Genomic DNA, 23,256 nt, shown 5'->3' with positions numbered 1-23,256 from the left:
CCCCAGACTGGACAGACGGAATCCAACCAGGAAACTCCACGTTGGTCTGGAAATAGACAGGGGGGAACTGTACAGCCCTTGGGAATACAAGAAGGTCAGATTTATCTTTAGTCTCAAGAGGGCCTAAGAAAATTCTTAATCAGAATCTAAGAGCCTTGAAAGAAAGAAAGAAAGAGAGAGAGAGAGAGAGAGAGAGAGAGAAAGAAAGAAAGAAAGAAAGAAAGAAAGAAAGAAAGAAAAAGAAAAAAGGCAGCTCTAACAACCCAGCCGGATGAAGCCACAGCCAGAACGGGCTTGGGGCTCTGAGGCTGTCACGGAGGTGACCACAGTCCTCTTCCACTTCTGTTCTGACCTGTCTTAATGATCACAACATGACCAAGAGACAGGATCCTTCGTGGGGTCTGTCACTCATCCTGGGCATAAAGCCCCTTGCCTTAGCCTGCTGCTCACTACCGAAGGCTCTTGTGGCTCAGCTTGTCGTTGAAAACTTGGATGTCACCCAGAGCACATCACCAAAATAGCTCTCGCAAAAAGGGAAAAATCAACAATGCGGCGTGCTGGTCTCACAAAAGAAACATGCTCTAGGTCCCAATAAGACAGAGCTCGCTTCGGAGTGGCTAAATCCCTTGCTTTACGAGTATTTTTCATCCCAACTCTATGTTTTGACACCTCTGTTCTACAAGAGGGTGCACGGGTTTATTTATCAACAATGACGGACGAGTGCTGCCTCCTGTTCCACCAGAGAAGAGTAACACGAACATGGTTCCAACACGCACGAAGCCACTGGGGTTCAGCTGCTTCATCTGTAGAAGGAATAACCCGCAGACTGCAAAGCCCCTTCTGGCTCCAAAGCCTGGCTCCTATGACATAGGTGGCACCACAAGCATTCCAGAAAGTGCGGCCAGCCTGCTCTGTGGGTGCCAGGATCACGACACTCACAGGACACAGACTCTGCTACTGAGGAACCCATCATTCCATGAGTAAACTAGGGTTTGGGACAGACCTTCTCCTTCATATGCGGTATTAAGGCACTAAGCAATGGGTGTCTGGGAGGGATTAATGAACATTACTGAAATATAAGGTGTTAGACAAATCCCTTGGTTTTTTTTTTAAATATAAAACACTGCTTCTGTATTTGCCAGCCCAGAGAGACTGGAGTGAGTGATTGGCTATGTAGAAGTTGCCTTGTTTTTTTCCTTTCATAAGATACACAAATTCTATTTGAGGTAACTCTCTCAGCCCCAGAAATAGACATCTTATCGCTTAGCTTAAAAAATATATATACAAATACAGTTTAAGAACTGGCTTATCCTTGGGCTACTGGGGGAAAAAAACAAAAACAAAAACAATCAACAAATCCCATCAACACTGTTTCCTGTCAAAGGAAAAGGAGACAGAGTAAATAGACCCCAAACTTGTTTTCAGATTTATCATGTACTTTGGCCATTTGCATCGTGGGTGAGGTAGTTTGGAAGAGATGTGAAGTTACGTCTTCCTGTATTTCCATGACCAAAGCGTACCTTCTACTGAAAACAGGGATTCTGCTTTTAATGCTATGCATACGGGGCACCTGGGCAACTCAGTCGGGTAAGCGTCTGACTTCAGCTCAGGTCATGATCTCACAGTTCCTGAGTTCAAGCCCCACGTGGGGCTCTGTGCTGACAGCTCGGAGCCTGGAGCCTGCTTTGGATTCTGGGTCTCCCTCTCTCTCTGCCCCTCCCCTGATTGCACTCTGTCTCTTTCTGTCTCTCAAAAATGAATAAACGTTAAAAAGTATTTTTTAAAAATGCTATGCATAGGGGCGCCTGGGTGGCGCAGTCGGTTAAGCGTCCGACTTCAGCCAGGTCACGATCTCGCGGTCCGTGAGTTCGAGCCCCGCGTCGGGCTCTGGGCTGATGGCTCAGAGCCTGGAGCCTGTTTCCGATTCTGTGTCTCCCTCTCTCTCTGCCCCTCCCCCGTTCATGCTCTGTCTCTCTCTGTCCCAAAAATAAATAAACGTTGAAAAAAAAAATTAAAAAAAAAAATGCTATGCATACAATAAAGGCTCACCCTTCATCCCTGAAGTATATATACTTTGATTGTTTCCAGGGTTCTGGTGAAGGGTTTTCATAAATCATGTAGCCTCCCTTGTCCTGGTTCCCCTTGGGACACAGCAAAACTGGCTGGCCTTTCTAAGCATTGGAGCTGTAATCTTCAATGTGAGCATAACAGACTCAACCAGATCTAGATAATTTCAACAGTTCTAACCGTAAGACAAAGCAAATGACTCAGCCGGTGCCCAGTGGGCAAGAGAAACAGGACAAAGAAATGTCTAAGTCAAATAGCACAAACGTACATTTTCTCAAGGCAATTAGGTCAGTTTCTCTTACTGGGTCCTGGGGTTATCTTTGTTGTTGTTATTTTTTGCTTTGCTGTTTAAACATTAGGTACAGTTGCAGAGTAGACGAGAATCTTTAAAACAGAGGCACTCTGTGTCAAACCATATTAGTGAGTACAAGATATAGCCCACAATTGTGCTGTAGCAAAAGTTCGTGTCCAAACCTTCACTTGCAATCTGTAGGACTATATGGGGCTTACAACTATGCTTTGGGTTTATGAACGGACTTCTGGCTAGATTATGACCTCTAGAGAGAGAGAGAGAGAGAGAGAGAGAGAGAGAAAGAAAGAAAGAAAGAAAGGGATAAAACCCCTAAAATGTATCTAAAAATGAGATTTTATGGACGCCAGAATGGAAGTTAGCTGATGCCTAGGGTTTTGAAATGGCAAAATTCTAGCAAATTCGTCAGAGGGGAACTTTGCTCATTTTTCAGTGCCTTTGCTTTACTACCTATGGGCTTTAACTTTGCTTTATTAGATGATCCAGCTGATGTCAGGGTCAGCTTGGCCTCCCAGGACCAAGTATGAGATTAAAAGTCATAGTTTTGTGAAATCACAGAGACTTTAATGAACTTCTCTAAAGGGATGAAATTCACAGACTTTATAATAAAGGTCTCTAGTCATTGTGGCATTCTGAAAGACCGACCCATGACCAGCTGGGGTGTCATTTTCTGTAAATGGTGCTCCTTTTATACTTTGTTGGTGTTGAGTAATACCAAAAAGGATTTATAGTCGAGTTTTGTGCATCTGTTAAAAATAGGTTGTGCCCTATTCCCTGCTTTGACAAAAAATTGATCTAATTTCAAGGCCATGGGTCAGTGGACTCCTGGATTGTTCAACCAGTATGAAGCCAGAGGCATGTTCATTTTTTCCTGTGTGAAATGCTTTCCTAGTCAAGGCATTACCCAGCATGATTTTGTTTGGCTGATGCTGAACTCAGTCCAGGCTCCAGCCCAGGCTTCATGTTTGAAAAATTAGAGGCCTGAAGATATATTACTAGTAAGTTAGAACAACTCCAAAAAGTTGCCCCCAAATACCCAGAGCACAAGGGGTAAAGAAGCAACATATAGCAATGGAGATCATTTGGAAACTAGACATTCTTCTCATTTATTTACTGCTATATTTACATATAGCAATGGAGATCATTTGGAAACTAGACATTCTTCTCATTTATTTACTTCTCATTTATTTATTTTACTCATTTATTATTTAAGTCGAGTTTTGTTTACTTAACTTAAGTAACTTTACTTTACTTTACTTTTTACTTAACTTTTAGTGCCTAATGATCAGAAACCTCCTTTTCACTTGCATCTTATAAACCAGCCTGTGGTCTCGTCCGTTACTGGCATGAGACAATCAGACCCCGCACATTCTCTCCTTCTGAAACTGGGTCTTTTCTTAAAATAGGTTCATCCTATGGTACAGCTTTAAAAACTCTTCACCTTTGTGGGCTCATCCGTAAATATATTCACTAAACAAGTACTTATTTTGTGCCCGGCCCAGGCACCAGGGAGGTATCAATGAACAGGAGGCAAAGGGTTGCCTCTCTTCCGGACCAGACAGTTGTAACTGGACACATGACAACCAGAGAGGGCGCTTTCTTTCATAGCTGGTCTTCCTCAAAGAGGCTATTTGGGAAGAAAATTCAAATCATTTCTACGACCACGAAAACCTTTCGGAATTTCAATGTTCTATAAAGCGTGTGTCCCAAAAGACCTCCTTGTCCATAGCAAATGCACATGCTTCGAAGCAAACGGCAAGTATGAATGTTTCCAAGCATGAATAGAAATGAAGAGACACGCTCTCACCCACATGGGTTTCCAGATGGTTGATTCATCCTATTTCAAAGACCGCATAAAAATTCTGCCCTATTGTATAAGAATGTGTTGGTTGACATTACCTAAAGGGATCAAATTATCTAAGCCTGAAAAGTAACATTATTCACCCAAAAATGGTCTGTTCAAGCAGAAAAAAAAAAAAAAAAGATCTCCTCTAGCTCTGTATGGAAAATTATTTCACACATAGTCTCCTAACTGCTCCAGCTGTGGTAAACAACAGCTGTCACACTTAGTGAAAACACTACCTTAAATTATTGTGATGTTTAGTAAAAGGGTCTAATTATTTTTTGAAGCTGTCATATTTTTTTTCTTGAGCACATGAATAATTCTAAACCTTTCCTCACCTGCAAAATGACTGGCCCTTCCTAAACGAGGAGGATGATTAGAAGGGTTATAGTCTTCTCCACCCTTCTCCTGTAGTCACCTGCTGTATTTTTATTGCCCATGGACACTCACCAACATCTGTCACCATAAATAATATTTTCCAGTTGCACATTGGACTCCATAGTCAAAGAAGAAAATCCTTATTTAAAATATGTATTCTCCAATGGGATGTTCTCGCATCCTCTGGTGTGCCTTCTAAGCGTATAGTTATTTAAAAATGAGAGTTTCGTGCTCTGGAATACCATACTTCCTCTTGTGTGCCTCAAATAATTTCTTTAGCTCCTCCATATAGGTGTGATGTAACTCCTCAATCTGTTCCGTGGTTGGGTGCAGAGTCTGATGAACGGGGATTGGACGGCCAACTACAAAAATAGAGAACGTATCAGACAGGAGAAACCAAAACCACTCCGTCACAAACCGCTGCCTCTCAAGGATGGCTCCAAAAAGATCAGCCAATCAGAATCTGTCAGGCGTGCTCACTCCAATCCCTTGTTCATTTTACTGGCTGCCTACAGTGGTCACACCATCCTATTCGATGACAAATAAAGAACTTTCCTTCTCAGCGATTGCTGGAGTGTTAGGTACCCTGGTGGCTTTGACTCTGAGTCAAATGAGCCACTGTGCTGACCACAGCTGTGAAGTAAGAGGACATAGCTGTGTGTGTATGTCACTAGCATTCTCCCTCTGGTACAGCTGACAGCCAGGCCACAGGACCCTATTGTGACCGATGGTGAAGTCTTGAGTCATGAGGCATCAGCTCTTTACTCTCTTTTTAATGTCATCCTAAAAAATCTGAAGAATGTATATCTTCAGAGCCAAGAATCTGTACTAGAAAACACACATCATCACAAGACTCTCACTGTTTGTTAAGAGTAGAAAACAAAACCAACCCGAAGTCTCAGTAGAAAAATTATTAAATAAGCCACAGAACAGTCCCTCAACAGAATCCTAGGCAGCAATCTTTAAACAAAATGAAATTATATGTGTATACACACACACACACACACACACACACACACACACACACACTGAGGTCTAAAATGTATGAAGTGGGAAAAGAATTGTAAAATAATACAGTATGATCCCATTTATGAAAAAACATTTATATTTCTAGGTGTATTATAAGCTTTAGTGTATTAAAAAATCTAGAGGTGCCTGGTGGCTCAGTTGGTTAAGTGTCTGACTCTTGATTTTTGGCTCAGGTCATGAATTCAGTTTGTGGGTTCAAACACCGCTTGGGATTCTCTCTCTCTGCCTCTCTAGTATTCTCTCTCTCTCTCTCAAAATAAATAAAAATAAACTTTAAAAGAGCCTAGAAAGAGAGACTGATTACCATTACCTCTAGGGAAGAAGGTAGAGATGGGGTAGTTTTCACTTTAACTGTATTGTAGGAATTTTCTACAATGAGAATGCAGTTGTTTTACCTGTAATTAAAAATGAACTAATTATTTTTTTAACCTGTCAACTTCTCTACATATTTCAAAAGGTGTCTAGAGTTGTCTCAGATTTTTAGAAACTACAAGATCCACATGGCTTTGGCACCTGCTTTCCTGGGTCTTTCCCTGCTGCTCACTGCTCCCCCTGCTGGCCTAATGCAGCTTACTGATGCCAAGAGTTGAAAACCTACAGGATGTTCCGTGACCCGCGGCAAAGAGGTTCTTATGACCCAGGAGCAACTTGGGCATGAGGTCAAGTGGGGCCATGGGTAATAGAATGGAACTCAGAGGGGACACAGGAGGTTTCCTTTGGTCTACCCTAAGTCATTCCGTGGTACACCCAAGGTTCAAACCCATGTCAGTAACAGGTGGTGGGTGAGTTAAGAGAAAACCAAGCAAATGTTAAGTCACAGAGAAAGAAGGAAGTAATAAAATCAGTACGGGAGGTAAGGAGGTGCAGAGAAGGCAGTGATACACACACACATAGGACGAAATGTATTATTAAGAAGATACCTCTATCACTTTATCTATCTCTCTAGCTATCTACCTATCTACCTACCTACCAATCTATCTATCATCTATCTATCTAATGGTGCAATAAGGAGACATATATAGTAGATACATATCACCTTACTGCAGTATTAATATTCTTACATTGCTAAGTTTTTAAGCAGATATAGCCTCAGGAATCTCACATACAGTTCTGAGAGCCTGGATGTCAAATTTACATAGAGTAGACATCAGTCCTTTGTCATTCCACAAACTGGAACTCTCTTACTGTCAGTTGTGGTTGGAAATACGGCTGAGGAGAAGGCTAATGTGGTAGTGGGGTGGAAGAGGAGCTGGGGCGGCACAGAAAACACTAGACTACCAAGCGCACCGAGCTACCGAGTAACTTCCTCCCTGGCCGTAATTTTCACATGTATAGGATAAAAAAGTAGAACTCAATGATCTTGAAACTTCCTTCTAACTCTGACCTTTTTGTTTCAGGAAAAAATTGAGAAATCTACAGGTGACTTGAGAATCTACTAGCCGTTGCCAATCTACTAGCAAATGTACAGTTTTATAGAAATAGCTTCTGTTAAGTGAAATTAATCCCAAGAGAGGTCAAGTACATACGATTATTCGAGGTGGAAGTCGGGGGGCCGGGGACTTAGAAAGAGGCACAGTGATCTAAGAAGATGTTGTTCCCAGATTACTTTATTTATTTTTTTTTTCAACGTTTATTTATTTTTGGGACAGAGACATGAACAGGGGAGGGGCAGAGAGAGAGGGAGACACAGAATCGGAAACAGGCTCCAGGCTCCGAGCCATCAGCCCAGAGCCCGACGTGGGGCTCGAACTCACGGACCGCGAGATCGTGACCTGGCTGAAGTCGGACGCTTAACCGACTGCGCCACCCAGGCGCCCCAGTTCCCAGATTACTTTAAATAAAATTCATGAATTCTGGGGCACCCGGGTGGCTCAGTCTGAAGCGTCCAATGTCGGCTCAGGTCATGATCTCACAGTTCGTGAGTTCAGGCCCCACATCAGGCTCTGTGCTGACAGCTCAGAGCCTGGAGCCTTCTTCGGATTCTGTGTCGCCCTCCCTCTCTGCCCCACCCCTGCTTGCACTCTGTCTCTCTCTCTCTCTCTCTCAAAAATAAATAAGCATTAAAAAAAATTTAGGGGCACCGGGGTGGCTCAGTCGGTTGAGCATCCAACTTCAGCTCAGGTCATGATCTCACGGTTTATGAGTTCGGGCCCCGCATCAGGCTCTGTGCTGACAGCTCGGAGTCCGGAGCCTGCTTCAGATTCTGTGTCACCCTCTCTCTCTGCCCCTCCCCCGCTCACAGCCTGTCTCTGTCTCTCAAAAATGGATACGAATGTTAAAAAAAAGTTTATAAAAATTTTTTTTTTAATTCATGAATTCTGGGCACCTGGGTGGCTCAGTCTATTGAGCATCTGACTCTAGATTTTGGCTCAGGTCATGATCTCATGGTTGTAAGATCGAGCCCCATGTCAGGGTCCGCACTGACAGCATGGAGCCTGCTTGGGACTCTCTCTCCTTCTCTTTTTGCCCCTCCCCCACTCTCTCTCAAAAATAAACAAACATTAAAAAAAAGACTCATGGATTCTGAATTATTAATCAAGTCTTATTTCCTACGAGTTTTCCTACAGATAACTTCAACCCTGTTCTTTTCTTATTCATGGTTGTTTGTATATTTCAGGTGGCTCTTCCAGAAAGCTCAAACATGCCCATAGATATTAAATTCATCATAAGACTTTCCCCTTTAAAGTGTGAGATGGACAGCTTCCTCCTTGCCTTTCTCTTGTTTATGTGTAGGGAAACTGAGGTACTGGAAATTTCAAAACTATATTTAAAAAAAAAACAAAACAGGAATTAAAAATATAAAGCTGGTGCCCCTGTCCCTCATTACCAAAATTGGACCGGGGAGCAAGAAATCTTTCTCAATTACTTTTTTTTTTTAATTTTTTTTAACGTTTATTTATTTTTGAGACAGAGAGAGACAGAGCATGAATGGGGGAGGGTCAGAGAGAGAGACACACACACAGAATCGGAAGCAGGCTCCAGGCTCTGAGCTGTCAGCACAGAGCCCAACACGGGGCTCGAACTCGCGGACTGCGAGATCATGACCTGAGCCGACGTCGGACACTCAACCGACTGAGCCACCAGGCGCCCCCTCTCAATTACTTCTTGAGGGGTAAAGACAGAGGTGACAAAACAAAACCATGCAAATCTGAGAAGAGTCCCCAGAGCCCCGGAAGACCAGAATCCTCGGTCTCCACAAAAAAGGAGATTTTTATCACTCAGAGGAAGAAAACAAAGCTAAGCCTATGTTGGCTGCAAACTGCCCTGTTACTCTCTGTTGACAAAAAGGGGGAAAAAAATGGCTGCTCTCAGACATGAAACTCCTTGCCCGGGAAAAAATCAGCCAACATCTCTCCTGGTGGTAGAGTTGGGAATCATAGCTCCTGTTCACGTTCTGGTGCTTTTTAGAGCTGGCCGCTCGTGTGTTCCATTTCCCAGTCCCATCCAGCAATTCGAGCTGAGCTACGCACTCACGGCCTCACACAGCAAGCAGCCTTGCCTCGTTTCTCTGGTGTCGTGTCGTATTGACCTCAGATGGGGAATGAGCAGCTTCATGAGCCGTTGCATAGGCAGCTGGAGAGGAGTTTGGAAATGGGCATTATTTTCTTCTCACTGAGACCAAGAGCAGGTCTTTGGCAACAAGAAATCTTTGCTGTTTTTCTTTAATTCTGAAAATTCCACAGAGTTGATCTCTTGACTGATCTCACACGGGAATTGCTCTTTCTTGGGCTGCTACACAGCTGGACCCTAGAGAAAGGCTAGGCTGTTGGCAGAGGGGGTTGGAAAGGGTCAACATGTGGGTGCCCACGAAACCTGGGTTTATTGAAACTCTGGCTTATGGTGGAGGCTCAAATAATATGCCTGATGTGAGGAAAGAGCGCGCGCGCGCGTGTGTGTGTGTGTGTGTGTGTGTGTGTGTGCTTCCATACACACACACACACATGCACACTCAAGAACATTCATTAAACACTTACTGTGTTACACTGGGCACCACACTAATCCCCTTAACATTATCTCTTTAAACCCCTACTTGACATTTAAATTTAAATTAGGCTCCCCTTCCTTTCTTTGTATTTCAGAGAATCCCTTATCGTGCTTTTTTTTTTTCCTCATCAGGATATAATCATGACATGAAACATAATGCACTACTTTTGTCAAGTGGGTTCAAACCAGTTTTATTTTATTAAAGTACATTTCTTTCCCCATCTATAGCAAGAATGATACAATAAGCACCTGAGTACTCTTCTAAACACATCAGCTTTGAACATTTTGCGCACAAGCGCGGGTACCCACGTGTGCACGCGCAGGTATACATGTGTATTATTTTTATTTTTGTAGACCCATTTGCAAGTAAGTTGTAGACATCAATGGTTCGATTGTATTATCATCCCTAAACATTTTGGCACGTGGTTCTTAAGTACAACAACACTGCCCTTCTTTTTTAATGTTTATTATTTATTTTTGAGAGAGAGGGAGAGAGTGAGTGGGAGGGGCAGAAAGAAAGAGGGAGACAGAGAATCCCAAAAAGGCTCTGTGCTGTCAGCACACAGCCTGATGCAGGGCTCGATCCCACAAACCGTGAGATCATAACCTGAGCTGAAATCAAGAGCCAGATGCTTCACAGACTGAACCACCCAGGCGCCTCAAGAACACTGTCCTTTTTATTTTATTTTATTTTATTTTTTTAAGTTTATTTATTTTTGACACAGAGAGCAAGCATAAGCTAGGCAGGGGCAGAGAGAGAGAAGAGACACAGAATCCGAAGCAGACTCCAGTCTCCGAGCTGTCAGCACAGAGCCTGATGCGGAGCTCGAACTCACGAACCGTGAGACGATGACCTGGGCCGAAGTCGGACGCTTAACTGACTGGGCCACCCAGGCGCCCCAAGAACGCTGTCCTTTTTAAATACACCATTCTCATACCCAAGGCATCTAACCTCTACACAATTATTTTGTACTTAGTTCACATTCAAACTTGATGAACTGTCTCCATGATATCCTTACAGCTGATTGCCACCCCCTACCCCCCACAACCATCCATGACAGCTGCTGTGTCTTTGAGTACTCTCTCTTTTTGCTCTTTCAGGAAATTAATATTTTTGAAGAGTCTAGGCCAGTTGTTTAACACAATCCGAATGTCCCACAATCTGAATTTGTCAATTTCCTCATGATTTGATTTCGACGAATACTTCGGCAAGGACACTTACACAGAGAGATGGAAACACGTTTAATAGCGCTCAACAGTCTGGTCAGGAAGCCCCCCGGGCTGTACATCAGCCCCTACTCTCCTATTCTGGGGGTGCACAAAGTGCTTTCTCACGTACAATGTCATCTGATCCACAGAATAACCCCTGGAGAAGACAGGACAATTGTAACAGTTCCTTCTTTAGAGTTGTAAAATCTGAGGCTCAGGGAAGACAAATGAAACCACCTAAGTCCCTCTGAATCAGACCCCAAGACCGTATCACTTGCTTCTGTACATGTGGCTGAGGCACGACAAATGGCTTCTTAATGTCCATTTTGATTTCTTTGTGTGGCTGGGGCCTGCCATCACGTTGGGCCCACAATGGAAAGAAGCAATTTCTTAATGGCAGTGATTATATTTTTTTTCATTTTGCCATAAATATAAAAGTGAAACAGCAATCCCTACCAAAATAGCACCAGCATTCTTCAAAGAGCTAGAACAAACAATCCTAAAATTTGTATGGAACCAGGAAAGACCCCGAATAGCCAAAGCGATCGTGAAAAAGAAAATCGAAGCTGGAGGCATCACAATCCCAGACTTCAAGCTGTATTACAAAGCTGTAATCACCAAGACAGTATGGTACTGGCACAAGAACAGACACTCAGATCAATGGAACAGAATAGAAAACCCAGAAATGGACCCACGAACGTATGGCCAACTAATCTTTGACAAAGCAGGAAACAATATCCAATGGAATAGACAGACTCTTCAGCAAGTGGTGCTGGGAAAACTGGACAGTGACATGCAGAAAAATGAACCCGACCACTGTCTTACATCACACACAAAAATAAACTCAAAATGGATGAAAGACCCAAACATAAAACAAGAAGCCATCAAAATCCTAGAGGAGAAAGCAGGTAAAAACCCCTTTGACCTCAGCCACAGCAACTTTTCACTCAAATCATCTCTGGAGGCAAGGGAAGCAAGCAAAAATGAAGTATTGGGACCTCATCAAAATAAAAAGCTTCTGCACAGCTAAGGAAACAATCGGCAAAACTAAAAGGCAACCGACAGAATGGGAGAAGATATTTGCAAATGACGTATCAGATAAAGGGTTAGTATTCAAAATCGATAAAGAACTTATCAAACACAACACCCATAAAACAAACAATCCAGTGAAGAAATGGGCAAAAGACACGAATAGGCACTTCTCCAAAGAAGATACCCAGATGTGAATAGACACACGAAAACATGCTCAACACCACTCATCACCAGGGAAAGAGAAGTCAAAACCACAATGAGATACCACCTCACACCTGTCAGAACGGCTAACATTAACAACTCAGGCAACAACAGACGTTGGCGAGGATGTGGAGAAAGAGGAACCCTCTTGCACTGCTAGTGGGAATGCAAACTGGTGCAGCCACTCTGGAAAACATTATGGAGGCTCCTCAAAAAATTAAAAATAGAACTACCCTATGACCCAGCAATTGCACTCTGCTAGGTATTTATCCAAGGGATACAGGTGTGCTGTTTCAAAGGGGCACATGCACCCCAATGTTTATAGCAGCGCAAACAACAATAGCCAAAGTATGAAAAGAGCCCAAATGTCCATCGACGGATGAATGGATAAAGAAGATGTGGTGTATACACACACACACACACACACACACACACACACACACACACACACACACACACAACGGAGTATTACTCGGCAATCAATAAGAATGAAATCTTGCCTTTTGCAACTATGTGGATGGAACTGGAGGGTATTATGCTAAGCGAAATGAGTAAGGGAGAGACAGATATCATATGACTTCAAAGTCCTCATATGAGGACTTGAAGATACTAAGCAGATGAACATAAGGGAAGGGAAGCAAAAATAATTTAAAACCAGGGAGGGGGACAAAACATAAGAGACTCTTAAATATAGAGAACAAACAGAGGGTTGCTGAAAGGGTTGTGGGAGGAGGGATGGGCTAAATGGGTAAGGGGCATTAAGGAATGTACTCCTGAAATCATTGTTGCACTATATACTAACTTGGATGCAAATTTAAAAATTAATTAATTTTAAAAAAGTGAAACAAACACTTCTATCACATCCATAATAAAATTTAGGCTGAGGAATTAGTAGAACTAGAAAGTCAGGGGAAGTTATGGGGCTGGACAAGATGGGAAGGGAGCCTTTCCCATGACCCATGCAAACACAGCTGATAAGCCTCTCTGGGTATCCAGAATTCAAATAATCTAACACTGGGAGGAAGGAGGACTTTTCCTTATGGTAAATGCCAACTAATTAATATAGAAGGAATGCTAGAGCTGGAAAACCACCAGTTTGCAATCATGATTGCAATAATCGATTCAGGCAAGAATTATCAATGGATAGTAAAGCCACCAAGTAAAGTCTGATGAACAGGACAATTATAGTGTCTAAGTAACACTATCCCCAGGTTACTTGTTAATGAAAAGGAAAAAGTCTTTATATTTGTAAATATAAATCTAAGATACATGATATATTTACGTATGTAAACATATAAAGGTTTCTGTAGACAAATCTCTGTAATTTATCTTTATGGTAGAGAAACCTGGCAAACACCCCACTCAAGTGATCAAAGTGAGTATCACCAACAGTGGGACAAACTGACATCAACAGCTTCCTGATACACGAGGTCCTGAGGAAGACGCACCAGCATTCCTGTGGAATTCTTGCCACAGACGCGTAACTGGAATATAACCACGACGGACCATACCAACCCACAGTGAGGAACATTCTAGAAACCACTGGCCTATACTCCCCCAAATCGCTCCTGTCATAAAGACAAAGGCAAGTTGAAAAATGATCCCAGCCTAAAGCAGGCTAAAGAGATGCGAAAATTCAATGCGACGTATGATTCTGTTTGGGGGAAAAGACACGTGACCCACCCCATTCCCCAAAAAGCACAGCTAACAAGGCAACGATTGTGGCCATTGGTGAAATTTGAAATATAGGCTGTACACTGGTTAACGGTCCTTGATCAACGTTCAATTTCCTAAATTGCACTGACATCAGAGAAGAGAATCATCTTGCTCTTAAGAGACACACAGAAGCAGATGTCATGATTTCAGCTCCTATCAGAATAAAGTTCAGTGCTGTATTAGACCACTAGAGAGAGAAAAACTGTAGCAAAATGTTACAAGTGTGGGAGAAAGGCACACAGGAGTTCATTTTACTACTCATGAAACTTTTCTGAACCTTTGAAATTTTTCAACATAAACTTACAGAAATTAAAATCAACACATACAACGGTACATGAAATTTCCCCCTTTAAATGGCAAGCCTCCCTTGTCTCTTGCTTTCTTGCCCAAACATACAACTTCCCATCATACTACGCGCACGGGCTCTACAACGTGAATTTAAAAGTAGCCTGCCTTAAAATTTTTAACGTCTACGTGTTAGGTATTTAAAAACTTAAGGGGTGCCTGGGTGGCGCAGTCGGTTGAGCGTCCGACTTCAGCCAGGTCACGATCTCGCGGTCCGTGAGTTCGAGCCCCGCGTCGGGCTCTGGGCTGATGGCTCAGAGCCTGGAGCCTGTTTCCGATTCTGTGTCTCCCTCTCTCTCTGCCCCTCCCCCGTTCATGCTCTGTCTCTCTCTTTCCCAAAAATAAATAAACGTTGAAAAAAAATTTTTTTAAAAACTTAAGAAGTATCATCAGACAGGCATAACTGAAGAATGATTTGTTTACAAATGGGTCTTGAGCTCCTACTCTGTGGGCCCTGGGAATACAGCAGGGAACAGTGAGACAAAATCCCGGCGGGCCTCCTGGAGCTCTATACTGTGGAAAGAAACAATTCCCAGGAACTGCACTCCTTTACACATTGTTCTTAGAGTCTAAACTTCTTTCAATTATCCCTCCTGATTATTATGATGCACGCGATAGTTAAACCAGTTTCTCTCCATTATTTATGTAACGAATCACGATTTTGTGAACGCTTTTATTTTGATAAACCAACAATAACATAAAATACGTAAATTATATACTATTTTTGAAATGTATAAAGGAACTATATGGTAGCTTCTTATATTACTTTTTTCATTTTAATTCTAGTCCTGTGTAACCTACACCGTAATATTAGTTAACCTGCAGTGTAATATTAGTTTCGGGCGTACAACATAGTGATTCAACACTTCGATGTATCACCCGGTGCTCATTGCAGCAAGTAAACTCCTTAATCCTCATCACCTATTTCACTCATTCCACCACCAACTTCCCTTTCGTAAGCATTGAATGACCCCCAGCAAAGAGGAAAGAGGGTTTTGATGCAGGACACAGAGAAACCTGGTGGTTTAGCAAGGTTTGGTGTAAGAAATACACGGAGGGTAACTGTGACCTGATGATGGCACTTTGGGTTTAATGAGAACATATTTCTCCTAAAAGGATTTAATTAGTAGGATATTAACAGACACAGCCTTGCAGTGTTAGTAATTCTCACTAGTATTAGAGAATCGTTAATGCTGAAATGAAGGCTCTAACGTCGATGAGGAAGTGAAGTCCCACAGATGTGTGGACATGTGTAGGATGGATAAGCTGAGCATCTCCAGACAGCTGTCAGTGAGAGAATTAAAGATGAAGTGATGATTGAGGATGAACTGAACTAATATTTACTGAGTCTTTATGATGCGAGGTAGAGTTAAGTTCACAAACTCTTTTATTTTAATCACTTTTTTTTTAAACGTTTGTTTACTTTTGAGAGGGAGAGAGAGCGCACATGAGCGGGACAGGGGCAGAGAGAGAGAGGGAGACACAGAATCCGAAGCAGGGTCCAGGCTCTGAGCTGCCAGCACAGAGCCTGATGTGGGGCTTGAACCCACGAATGGTGAGATCACGACCTGAACCAAAGTCAAATGCTTAACCGACTGAGCCACCCAGGTGCCCCATTTATTTTATTTTTTAAAATATAAACTCTTAATTAAGTAGAAGGGGAGCAGAGAGATCACAAAATAAGTTGCTGGTCTGGATGCTACCTGACCTGCCTGGGCTGTGTCAGGGAGTCAGCAAAGAAACAACTCTGGGTTTGAAGTGCATTAATTTAAAACGGAAATGAACACAGCAACTTAGGTCTCTGTTGCAATATCACATTGCATTGGATTGATACATAGCTCTGCTTTTGTCTAAGGAATTGTCCATATTCTATCCTTACTTGGGTTATTTCAAATAAAAGTCCTTAAATGCACATGGTCTGTGCGGGTCTGGTTCACTCAAATCAGGCTGGCCTCAGTCATCTGGCTGGTGATAAAATCAATCTCGTGGCAGCTGAGGTGTTATGTAAATGTTCATATTCTCAGCTTGCTTTTTTAAAAGGTTTCAAATACTGGCAGGACACTGAAGATGCTAGAGACAAGACGTGGTATTTCCGATGTAATTGTTTGGGAGGTAAGCAGAAAGGATGGGCTGAAGCAAGTTTGCCTTATTCTAAATGTTAAAGAGAAGCACATTAGACAGTCATGAGCGAAAAACCAGAGCTCTGTTTGCTAGTCTCAACAACGAATTCAGATCTGGTCATTTCTACCTGACCCCTGACCAAATAATTATTTGTCAGCAGAGTTAAAACTAGGCTGTGTCAAGTGATAACCACTTAAAACTAAAGTTTAACCCCATTGGGTGATAACTGTAATCATTTAATCCAACAAAATACACTTGGCTTTCAACATTGGCAACCTATTTCACGCGTGTATGAGTTACACTTAAACTTCAGTTCCTAAAAATAATGTCTTTCAATTTTCCTTATATCCCCCCAAATGCCAACTATAGTACTTTGCACATAAGGGACCAAAACCAGTATCAGGACATAGAAAAATCAGGCTCTGAAACATGTTGATTACCTGCTTAAATACAAATATATATATATATATATATATATATATATATATATATATATATAGGTTGCAATATATATATATATATATATAGGTTGCAAAATATATATATATATATATATATACATAGGTTGCAAAATAGATATATAAAAAATATATATATATATATATATTTATGTATATCGATTTTGCAACCTATGTATATATATATTTATATATATAGCCAAAGAAATGTAACCAGCTTCTCTTGGAAAAATACAACGGCAAACTTATCTCTGTGTTACCATTACAGTAACTAATCAGCAGTCTGCTAACATTCCATGTGAGTTAAATACACAGTTAAAAATAGTGTCATGTGACTGCACGTGAAATGCAACGCTCTCAGAAACTGAAAGCAGTAAAATCCCGTTCTAAGGAAACAGACCTAAAAGCACTTTGAATGGCATTTAATGGACTGTCTCTGGTGAAACTATTACTTCCAGTTTCAGGTGAAGTATATACAGTTTGGTTAATTGTGCTACTAGGGTCTGGCTCTGCCCTTTCTCCTGCTGGGCGGTCCAGGTCACTTTCGATGTGAAGAGCTAATTACTCTGCTCCTCAGTCCTTCTGTCAACATGGTCTGTCACTCTCCTCTCCCATCTCAAGTCTGCCCAATATACAACTTTTTAAAAATAAGATCAGTCTATATTAGAATACATACAACTACAGTGAGTGGCCTCCCAAAATCGTTTTTGCTACAGACGCCTATGTGAACTGAATATGATGAAGATATTCGTTACACAGAAATCTGCATACATTAATAGACTGTGATGTAATGCATTCATCAAAGGACTGCTACGTTACGATCTGCTCGAACAGAGAAATAGATTCATATACGGTACTAGAAATTTTATGTCTAGGGGAGCCTGGGTGGCTCAGGCAGTTAAGCGTCTGGCTCTTGATTTTGGCTTAGGTCACGATCTTGCGATTCGTAGGTTTGAGCCCTGCATCGGGCTACTGACAATACAAAGCCTGCTTGGGATTCTCTTTCTCCCTCTCTCTGCCCCTAGCCTGCTCACTCTCTCCCTCTCAAAAATAAATAAATAAAAATTAAAAAAAAAAAAGGAAAAAAGAAAGAAACTCTATGTCTAAATTGGATTCTCCCTGTAGTTCAATAGCAGTATTCTTGAAAGGATTCAATTCCCAAGTGAAAAATAGTCATTTCTTAGCTAAAGATGTATCCTAAATAAAGCTCAAATAACACCGATAGGATTCTTATTTTAGGAAGTTCTTGCTTGAAGCCACTTCTCTTGCACTAACACCACAATCAGTAACAGTAACATGGCTCAAAGTTAGGTAACAGTTTTACTTATTCTAACAAGCGTTTGGTCCTTGAGGTACATACCAACAGTGTGGATCGGTTTCCTGTACGGCATCAGGCCAAAATTGTATTGAAAAATCCCTCTGGCATGGAAAAGAGGCAAAGCAAACCCCATGATCTTCTGTAGCCTCTCTTGCACGGTTCGAAGCCATGAGCCTTCAGGGTTGTTAACTTGTTTAAACAGCTCATTTTCTCCAAAAGAAAAGACTGGGACCAAGGAGGCGCTACAAATAACAAAGGGGAAGAGTACAGGTTTTCAATGGGAGGGATTTAAGTATTTTATTCTGTCCAGCTGGCTTTTGCAACCTACTCCTGACAATCTTTCAACGTTCCTCTGCCTCCCTATCCTGCTAATTTCATGTTCCACACCATGAAACTTACACTTGAAATCGTTTGAGAAGGGACTTCAGCAGCCTAGCAATTTATGGAAGTTCATTCGAGAGTCAATCAAGACTCCAGGAAACTTCTTTTCCACCTATAGTTTGGGCCATGGTTCATTTGTTCATTTGACTGGAAATCTGTACTGTGAATATAAAATTTTGTACCTTTTTTGTTTGCTTTGCTTTGCAAGGTGAGTGTAGGTGCTGCGTGCCGTGACACTGAACTGCCTTACTGGGAAGGTTGTATTCCACTCCCCATGAACATCCACATCTACTTTCAGGGTCAGCTCAACTAAGAGGAGGTCTGCCTTTAAGGACAAGAAACACTACTTTATTTCTCTCTGTTCATTTAATAATGTCTTAATTTCTAGGGGCGCCGGGGTGGCTCAGTCGGTTGAGCGTCTGACTTCGGCTCAGGTCATGATCTCACAGTTCGTGAGTTCGAGCCCCACGTCGGGCTTTGCGCTGACAGATCAGAGCTGGAGCCTGCTTCGGATTCTGTGTCACCCTCTCTCTCTCTCTGCCCCTCCCCCACTCACACCATGTCTGTTTCTCCAAAATTAATAAACGTTAAAAAAATTTTTTTTTTTTTAAATAATGTCTTAACTTCTCTGACCCAGGTACCTGAAATGAGAAACTGCTTACCCATGGGTCAAAGCAATTTTAACAAATCCTTTCCGCTGGCGGATGAACAGAGTGAATTTTCCAGGATGGGCATCCAGTGATTCTTCTGCGCCCCCGAGAACTATGACTGAAATGTTTCCACCTCCCTCCTTGCTCAGCACATGGGACACACTCTTCTTAGAAACTGAGACTGGCCCTTAGTGAATGAAACAAAAAGGGTGAGTACTTATTGTGTTTTAAAAATTACAGCATTTTTTATTATAATATTTTGTGGCATCTGCGAACACTTAACAAAATTCCCTACCCTGCTTACATATGGAACAACTTGCAGTTTATAATTTTGACACAGCCAGATCTTTGGTAACGTATTCCATTCATTGGATCTAACGTTTTGGCAGGTGATGGGCTGCATCTTTAAAATATCACTTGTGGGGCGCCTGGGTGGCGCAGTCAGTTAAGCGTCCGACTTCAGCCAGGTCACGATCTCGCGGTCTGTGGGTTCGAGCCCCGCGTCGGGCTCTGGGCTGATGGCTCAGAGCCTGGAGCCTGTTTCCGATTCTGTGTCTCCCTCTCTCTCTGCCCCTCCCCCGTTCATGCTCTGTCTCTCTCTGTCCCAAAAATAAATAAACGTTGAAAAAAAAAAATTAAAAAAACAAAAAATGTCACTTGTTATTGGGACGCCTGGGTGGCTCAGTCAGTTAGGTGTCCGATTCGGCTCAGGTCGTGATCTCACCATTTGTGGGTTCAAGCCCCGTGTCGGGCTCTGTGCTGACAGCTCGGAGCCCGGAGCCTGCTTCGGATTCTGTGCCTCCCTCTCTCTCTGCCCCTCGCCCACTCACACTCTGTCTCTCAAAAACAAATAAACATTAAAATTTTATCAAAAAAAATTTTTTTAAGATGTCACTTGTTAAATCTACCGCTTATTTGGATAGGTTGTGCACTGCTCAATTCTATCTATGGACTCTATTCATACTGCATTATAAGTAAAAGGGCCCCCTGCAATTGTTCAGTCACAACCTGCATGGCTGTATTTGGTGGCCTTGATCAGTAGCCTGCTGAATCCTGGCTCAGAACCAAAAAGCATATCGTTTTCAAGAGGCTGCAACAGATCTTCTGAACACACAAGGGCCTGTTGTCAGATATTCTACACGGATTCTTGTTTCCCAAACCTACGTTTATATTGTAAATGGTTTTAAAAGTTCAGACGTTTAACAAATAACCAGATCTTTACATGGTTCCAAAATGCCTAGTCTGACTTTGGTAAACTGTTTACTTAAGACCGTGATATAATTGTTCGGTCTTTGTACCAGGCTTTCCCACGTAAAAGTAACTTTAAAGATTCCTTTTCAGATTTTGAATGCACTATGTCCTCTTGGAGGAAAACATCATGAACTCTTACAGGAAAAGAAAAAAGAGGAAAACACAAGCCATTCATGACCTGTATTTCAGAGATAATTCCTTTTTAATGTCTTATTGTTTCCTCCCATTCTTGGCTTCATCCATTGTTTTTGGTCATAAAAGAATATGTCGGACACGTTTTATTAAGACACAACACACCTCGGGGCGCCTGGGTGGTGCAGTCGGTTAAGCGTCCGACTTCAGCCAGGTCACGATCTTGCGGTCCGTGAGTTCGAGCCCCGCGTCAGGCTCTGGGCTGATGGCTCAGAGCCTGGAGCCTGCTTCCGATTCTGTGTCTCCCTCTCTCTCTGCCCCTCCCCCGTTCATGCTCTGTCTCTCTCTGTCCCAAAAATAAATAAACGTTGAAAAAAAAAAAATTAAAAAAAAAAGACACAACACACCTCATCTCTCAAAGGAAAATTACATGCTCATTTTTCTGTGAGCTCCTATTACTGGGGGAATATAGAATAATGCAGGATTCTGAGTGACCAACCACTTTCTTAAGAGAAGAGGCAGGAGCCTGGGTGGCTCAGTCAGTTAAGCAAGCGTCCGACTCTTGATTTCGGCTCAGATCGTGATCTCACGGTTGTCGGATGGAGTCCCATACCGGGCTCTGTGCTGAGCATAGAGCCTGCTTGGGACTCTCTCTGTCCCTCTACGCCCCTCCCCCACTCGTGCTTGCTTGCTCTCTCTCTCAAAATAAATACATCAATAAAGATTAAAAAAAGAGACAAAGAGAGAAGAGGCAGAGAGTGGTGGGTTAGAGGGCAAAGAACCCTGAGCCTCAATGGGTTTGAACTTCCTCTGAGTTCAAGGCACGGCCATTGTGCCCCATGTGCCCTGAGTGGAAACTGGAGGCATAGCTTCCGGGCCTTTTAGAGTTCCAGATACCGACTCTCCTCCGGGCCCTTCTCAGTGTCCCTTTCCAGGCTCCCTTTACAGGATCTCTGTAACTGCTGCTATGTCTTAGGGCTCTAAGACCTGAATATTTGTATCCCTCCAAAATTTCTATAAAGCCTAATCCCCAATAGAATGGTATTAAGAAGTAGGACCTCTGGAAAGAATAAAAGAATGAGGTCATGAGAATGCAGCCCCGAGATGAGATCGGTGTTCTTATCAAAAGAGGAAGAGACAGGGGTGATGTGATGTGAAGACATAACAAGACGGCTGGCTGTGTGCAAGCCAGCAATGGGGCTCTCACCAGACACTGGATCTGCCAGTGCCTTGACCTTGGACATCCGGCCTCCAGAACAGTGAACAATAAACGTCTATTATTTCAGCCACCCAGTCTATGGTATTTCGTTACAGCAGGTTGGTCTATGACAGGCTCCTTCCTCGTTTCTAACACCTTTTAACGTTATCTACATACATGGATTCAACTACCACTTACAATTGCCGAGTTCTCCCAAACGTTATCTCCCGGGACATCTTCCTCCTGAGGCCCTACACCCACACTTCCAATGGCCCAGTGGACATTTCTACCTTGACAACTCAAAGACACCTCGGGTTCCATGTTGCCAAACCCAGTGCGCCGTATTCTTCCTCAAGGTTGTCCTTCTGCCAACATTTCCTCTCAGGGGGAATGGGGCCATCATCTACTCTGTCACCCAAGTCAAAAGTATAGGCTCCTCCCATATATATTCCCCCTTCTTAGCAATCATGTTGACACATCAGTCATTCCTTCATTCAGAACACGTACTGAGCACCTGCTACAAGGCAGAGACTGTGCTAGAGGCTGATGATATGATGACATATACATTGCTTGCTACCTTCACGAGCCCGCAGCAATCAATAAGTCTCGGTGACTCTATCGGCTGCTTTTCCTACTGACCTCCTCTGTGTAGTATATAAGGCTGTTGTGAGCTGATCTCTGCTACCTGCCCAGCCTTACTCGGTACACAGGAAGGAACAGGAGTCTTGAAACACGGAATGTGTCCCGCCTGACACCTGGTGAGTACAGACTCATGAGAATGGACCAAGAGGAATGGTTTGGAGGCGGGACCTACAGGGACTTACAGCGACAGAAATCTATTGGGTAAGAGCAAAACAGGCACTGGTCAGCAAAGGACCTCTGAAACCCTACTGGTTCTTTATTACCGGGGGTTCAGTACACATGTCCGTCTGTCTCTCATGCCCAGACGGACGGCTGCCAAGGCAGGCACAGAGTAGAAGGGGCTGTCCTAGGAAGCCGGTTCCAGGAAAAATCAAGAACTCTCTAAACTTTAAGACAAGGACACCCTAGAGCTTCAAGTGTGGATATTTTTATTTAGCCTTTAGGATATCTCAGGTCATAGGAAAAAGGAAAAGATCTCCTAATGTCATAAGCCTGAGTGAACAGACAAGTTTAATCTCAAATGCCGGCTCGAGTAAATGGCAGCGAGTGTGAGGGCACTACTTGGAGAAAGACTCTCAGGTTGATTATATGTATCTGCCATGGCCACGGAGAGGGGTGTATCTACATCTCTCGTGCCATGAATTGCCACACCTGCTCTCAGCTATGCCACTCAAACGCACTTGTGGCTTGGAACCACAACTGTGTACTGTAAATACATTTCTGTGTTGTTGTTTTTTTTTTTTTTTGCAATTCAAAAAATTTCCCTTTAATTTTTTTTCCTTTTATAAAACGAACCCAATCAGTGTCTCCAAAACAGGGAAGAGATGGGATTTTTTTTTTTTTTTTTTTGCCTCTATGGTAGTTTGGAGGTTTGGTGCGCCCTCTAGAGGCCAGATACAGTGGCAGCCCAGACTGAACAGAGAGCCCAGGGCTTTGCGGGTGAAGGTCCGAAGACAGAACCCAAAAACCCAGGCAGGGATCCTGATCCTCC

The 23,256-nt window shown here is 42.7% G+C and overlaps 1 protein-coding gene and 1 long non-coding RNA gene across 5 annotated transcripts in view; both read right to left on the bottom strand.

Annotated features, from left to right (window-relative positions):
- Window positions 1-2,020: 2,020 nt before the first annotated feature.
- LOC123599538 lies at window positions 2,021-4,183 on the bottom strand. Its single transcript, XR_006713187.1, has 2 exons — window positions 3,630-4,183; window positions 2,021-3,493 (listed from the first exon to the last, which is right to left on the bottom strand). It is a non-coding gene; the product is annotated as an uncharacterized LOC123599538 (long non-coding RNA).
- A 69-nt stretch (window positions 4,184-4,252) lies between these two features.
- Window positions 4,253-23,256, bottom strand: part of MOGAT1 (monoacylglycerol O-acyltransferase 1) — a 34,186-nt gene continuing 15,182 nt past the window's right edge. For 3 of the 4 annotated variants that reach the window (XM_045481442.1, XM_045481445.1, XM_045481441.1), the window contains exons 4-6: window positions 19,055-19,229; window positions 18,054-18,253; window positions 4,253-4,960 (exon numbers count right to left, since the gene is read on the bottom strand). In XM_045481442.1, coding sequence (XP_045337398.1) covers window positions 4,806-4,960; window positions 18,054-18,253; window positions 19,055-19,229 — 530 coding nt within the window. In that variant the 3' untranslated portion in view covers window positions 4,253-4,805. Of the gene's footprint in view, window positions 4,961-15,704; window positions 16,266-18,053; window positions 18,254-19,054; window positions 19,230-23,256 lie in introns of those variants that run through there. The other variant, XM_045481443.1, reaches the window with a different exon arrangement.

Source organism: Leopardus geoffroyi, chromosome C1 (genome assembly GCF_018350155.1).
Source record: "Leopardus geoffroyi isolate Oge1 chromosome C1, O.geoffroyi_Oge1_pat1.0, whole genome shotgun sequence".
NCBI lineage: Eukaryota > Metazoa > Chordata > Mammalia > Carnivora > Felidae > Leopardus > Leopardus geoffroyi.
The sequence above is the reverse complement of the archived record's forward strand: the minus strand, read 5'-3'. Positions and strand labels throughout refer to the sequence as shown.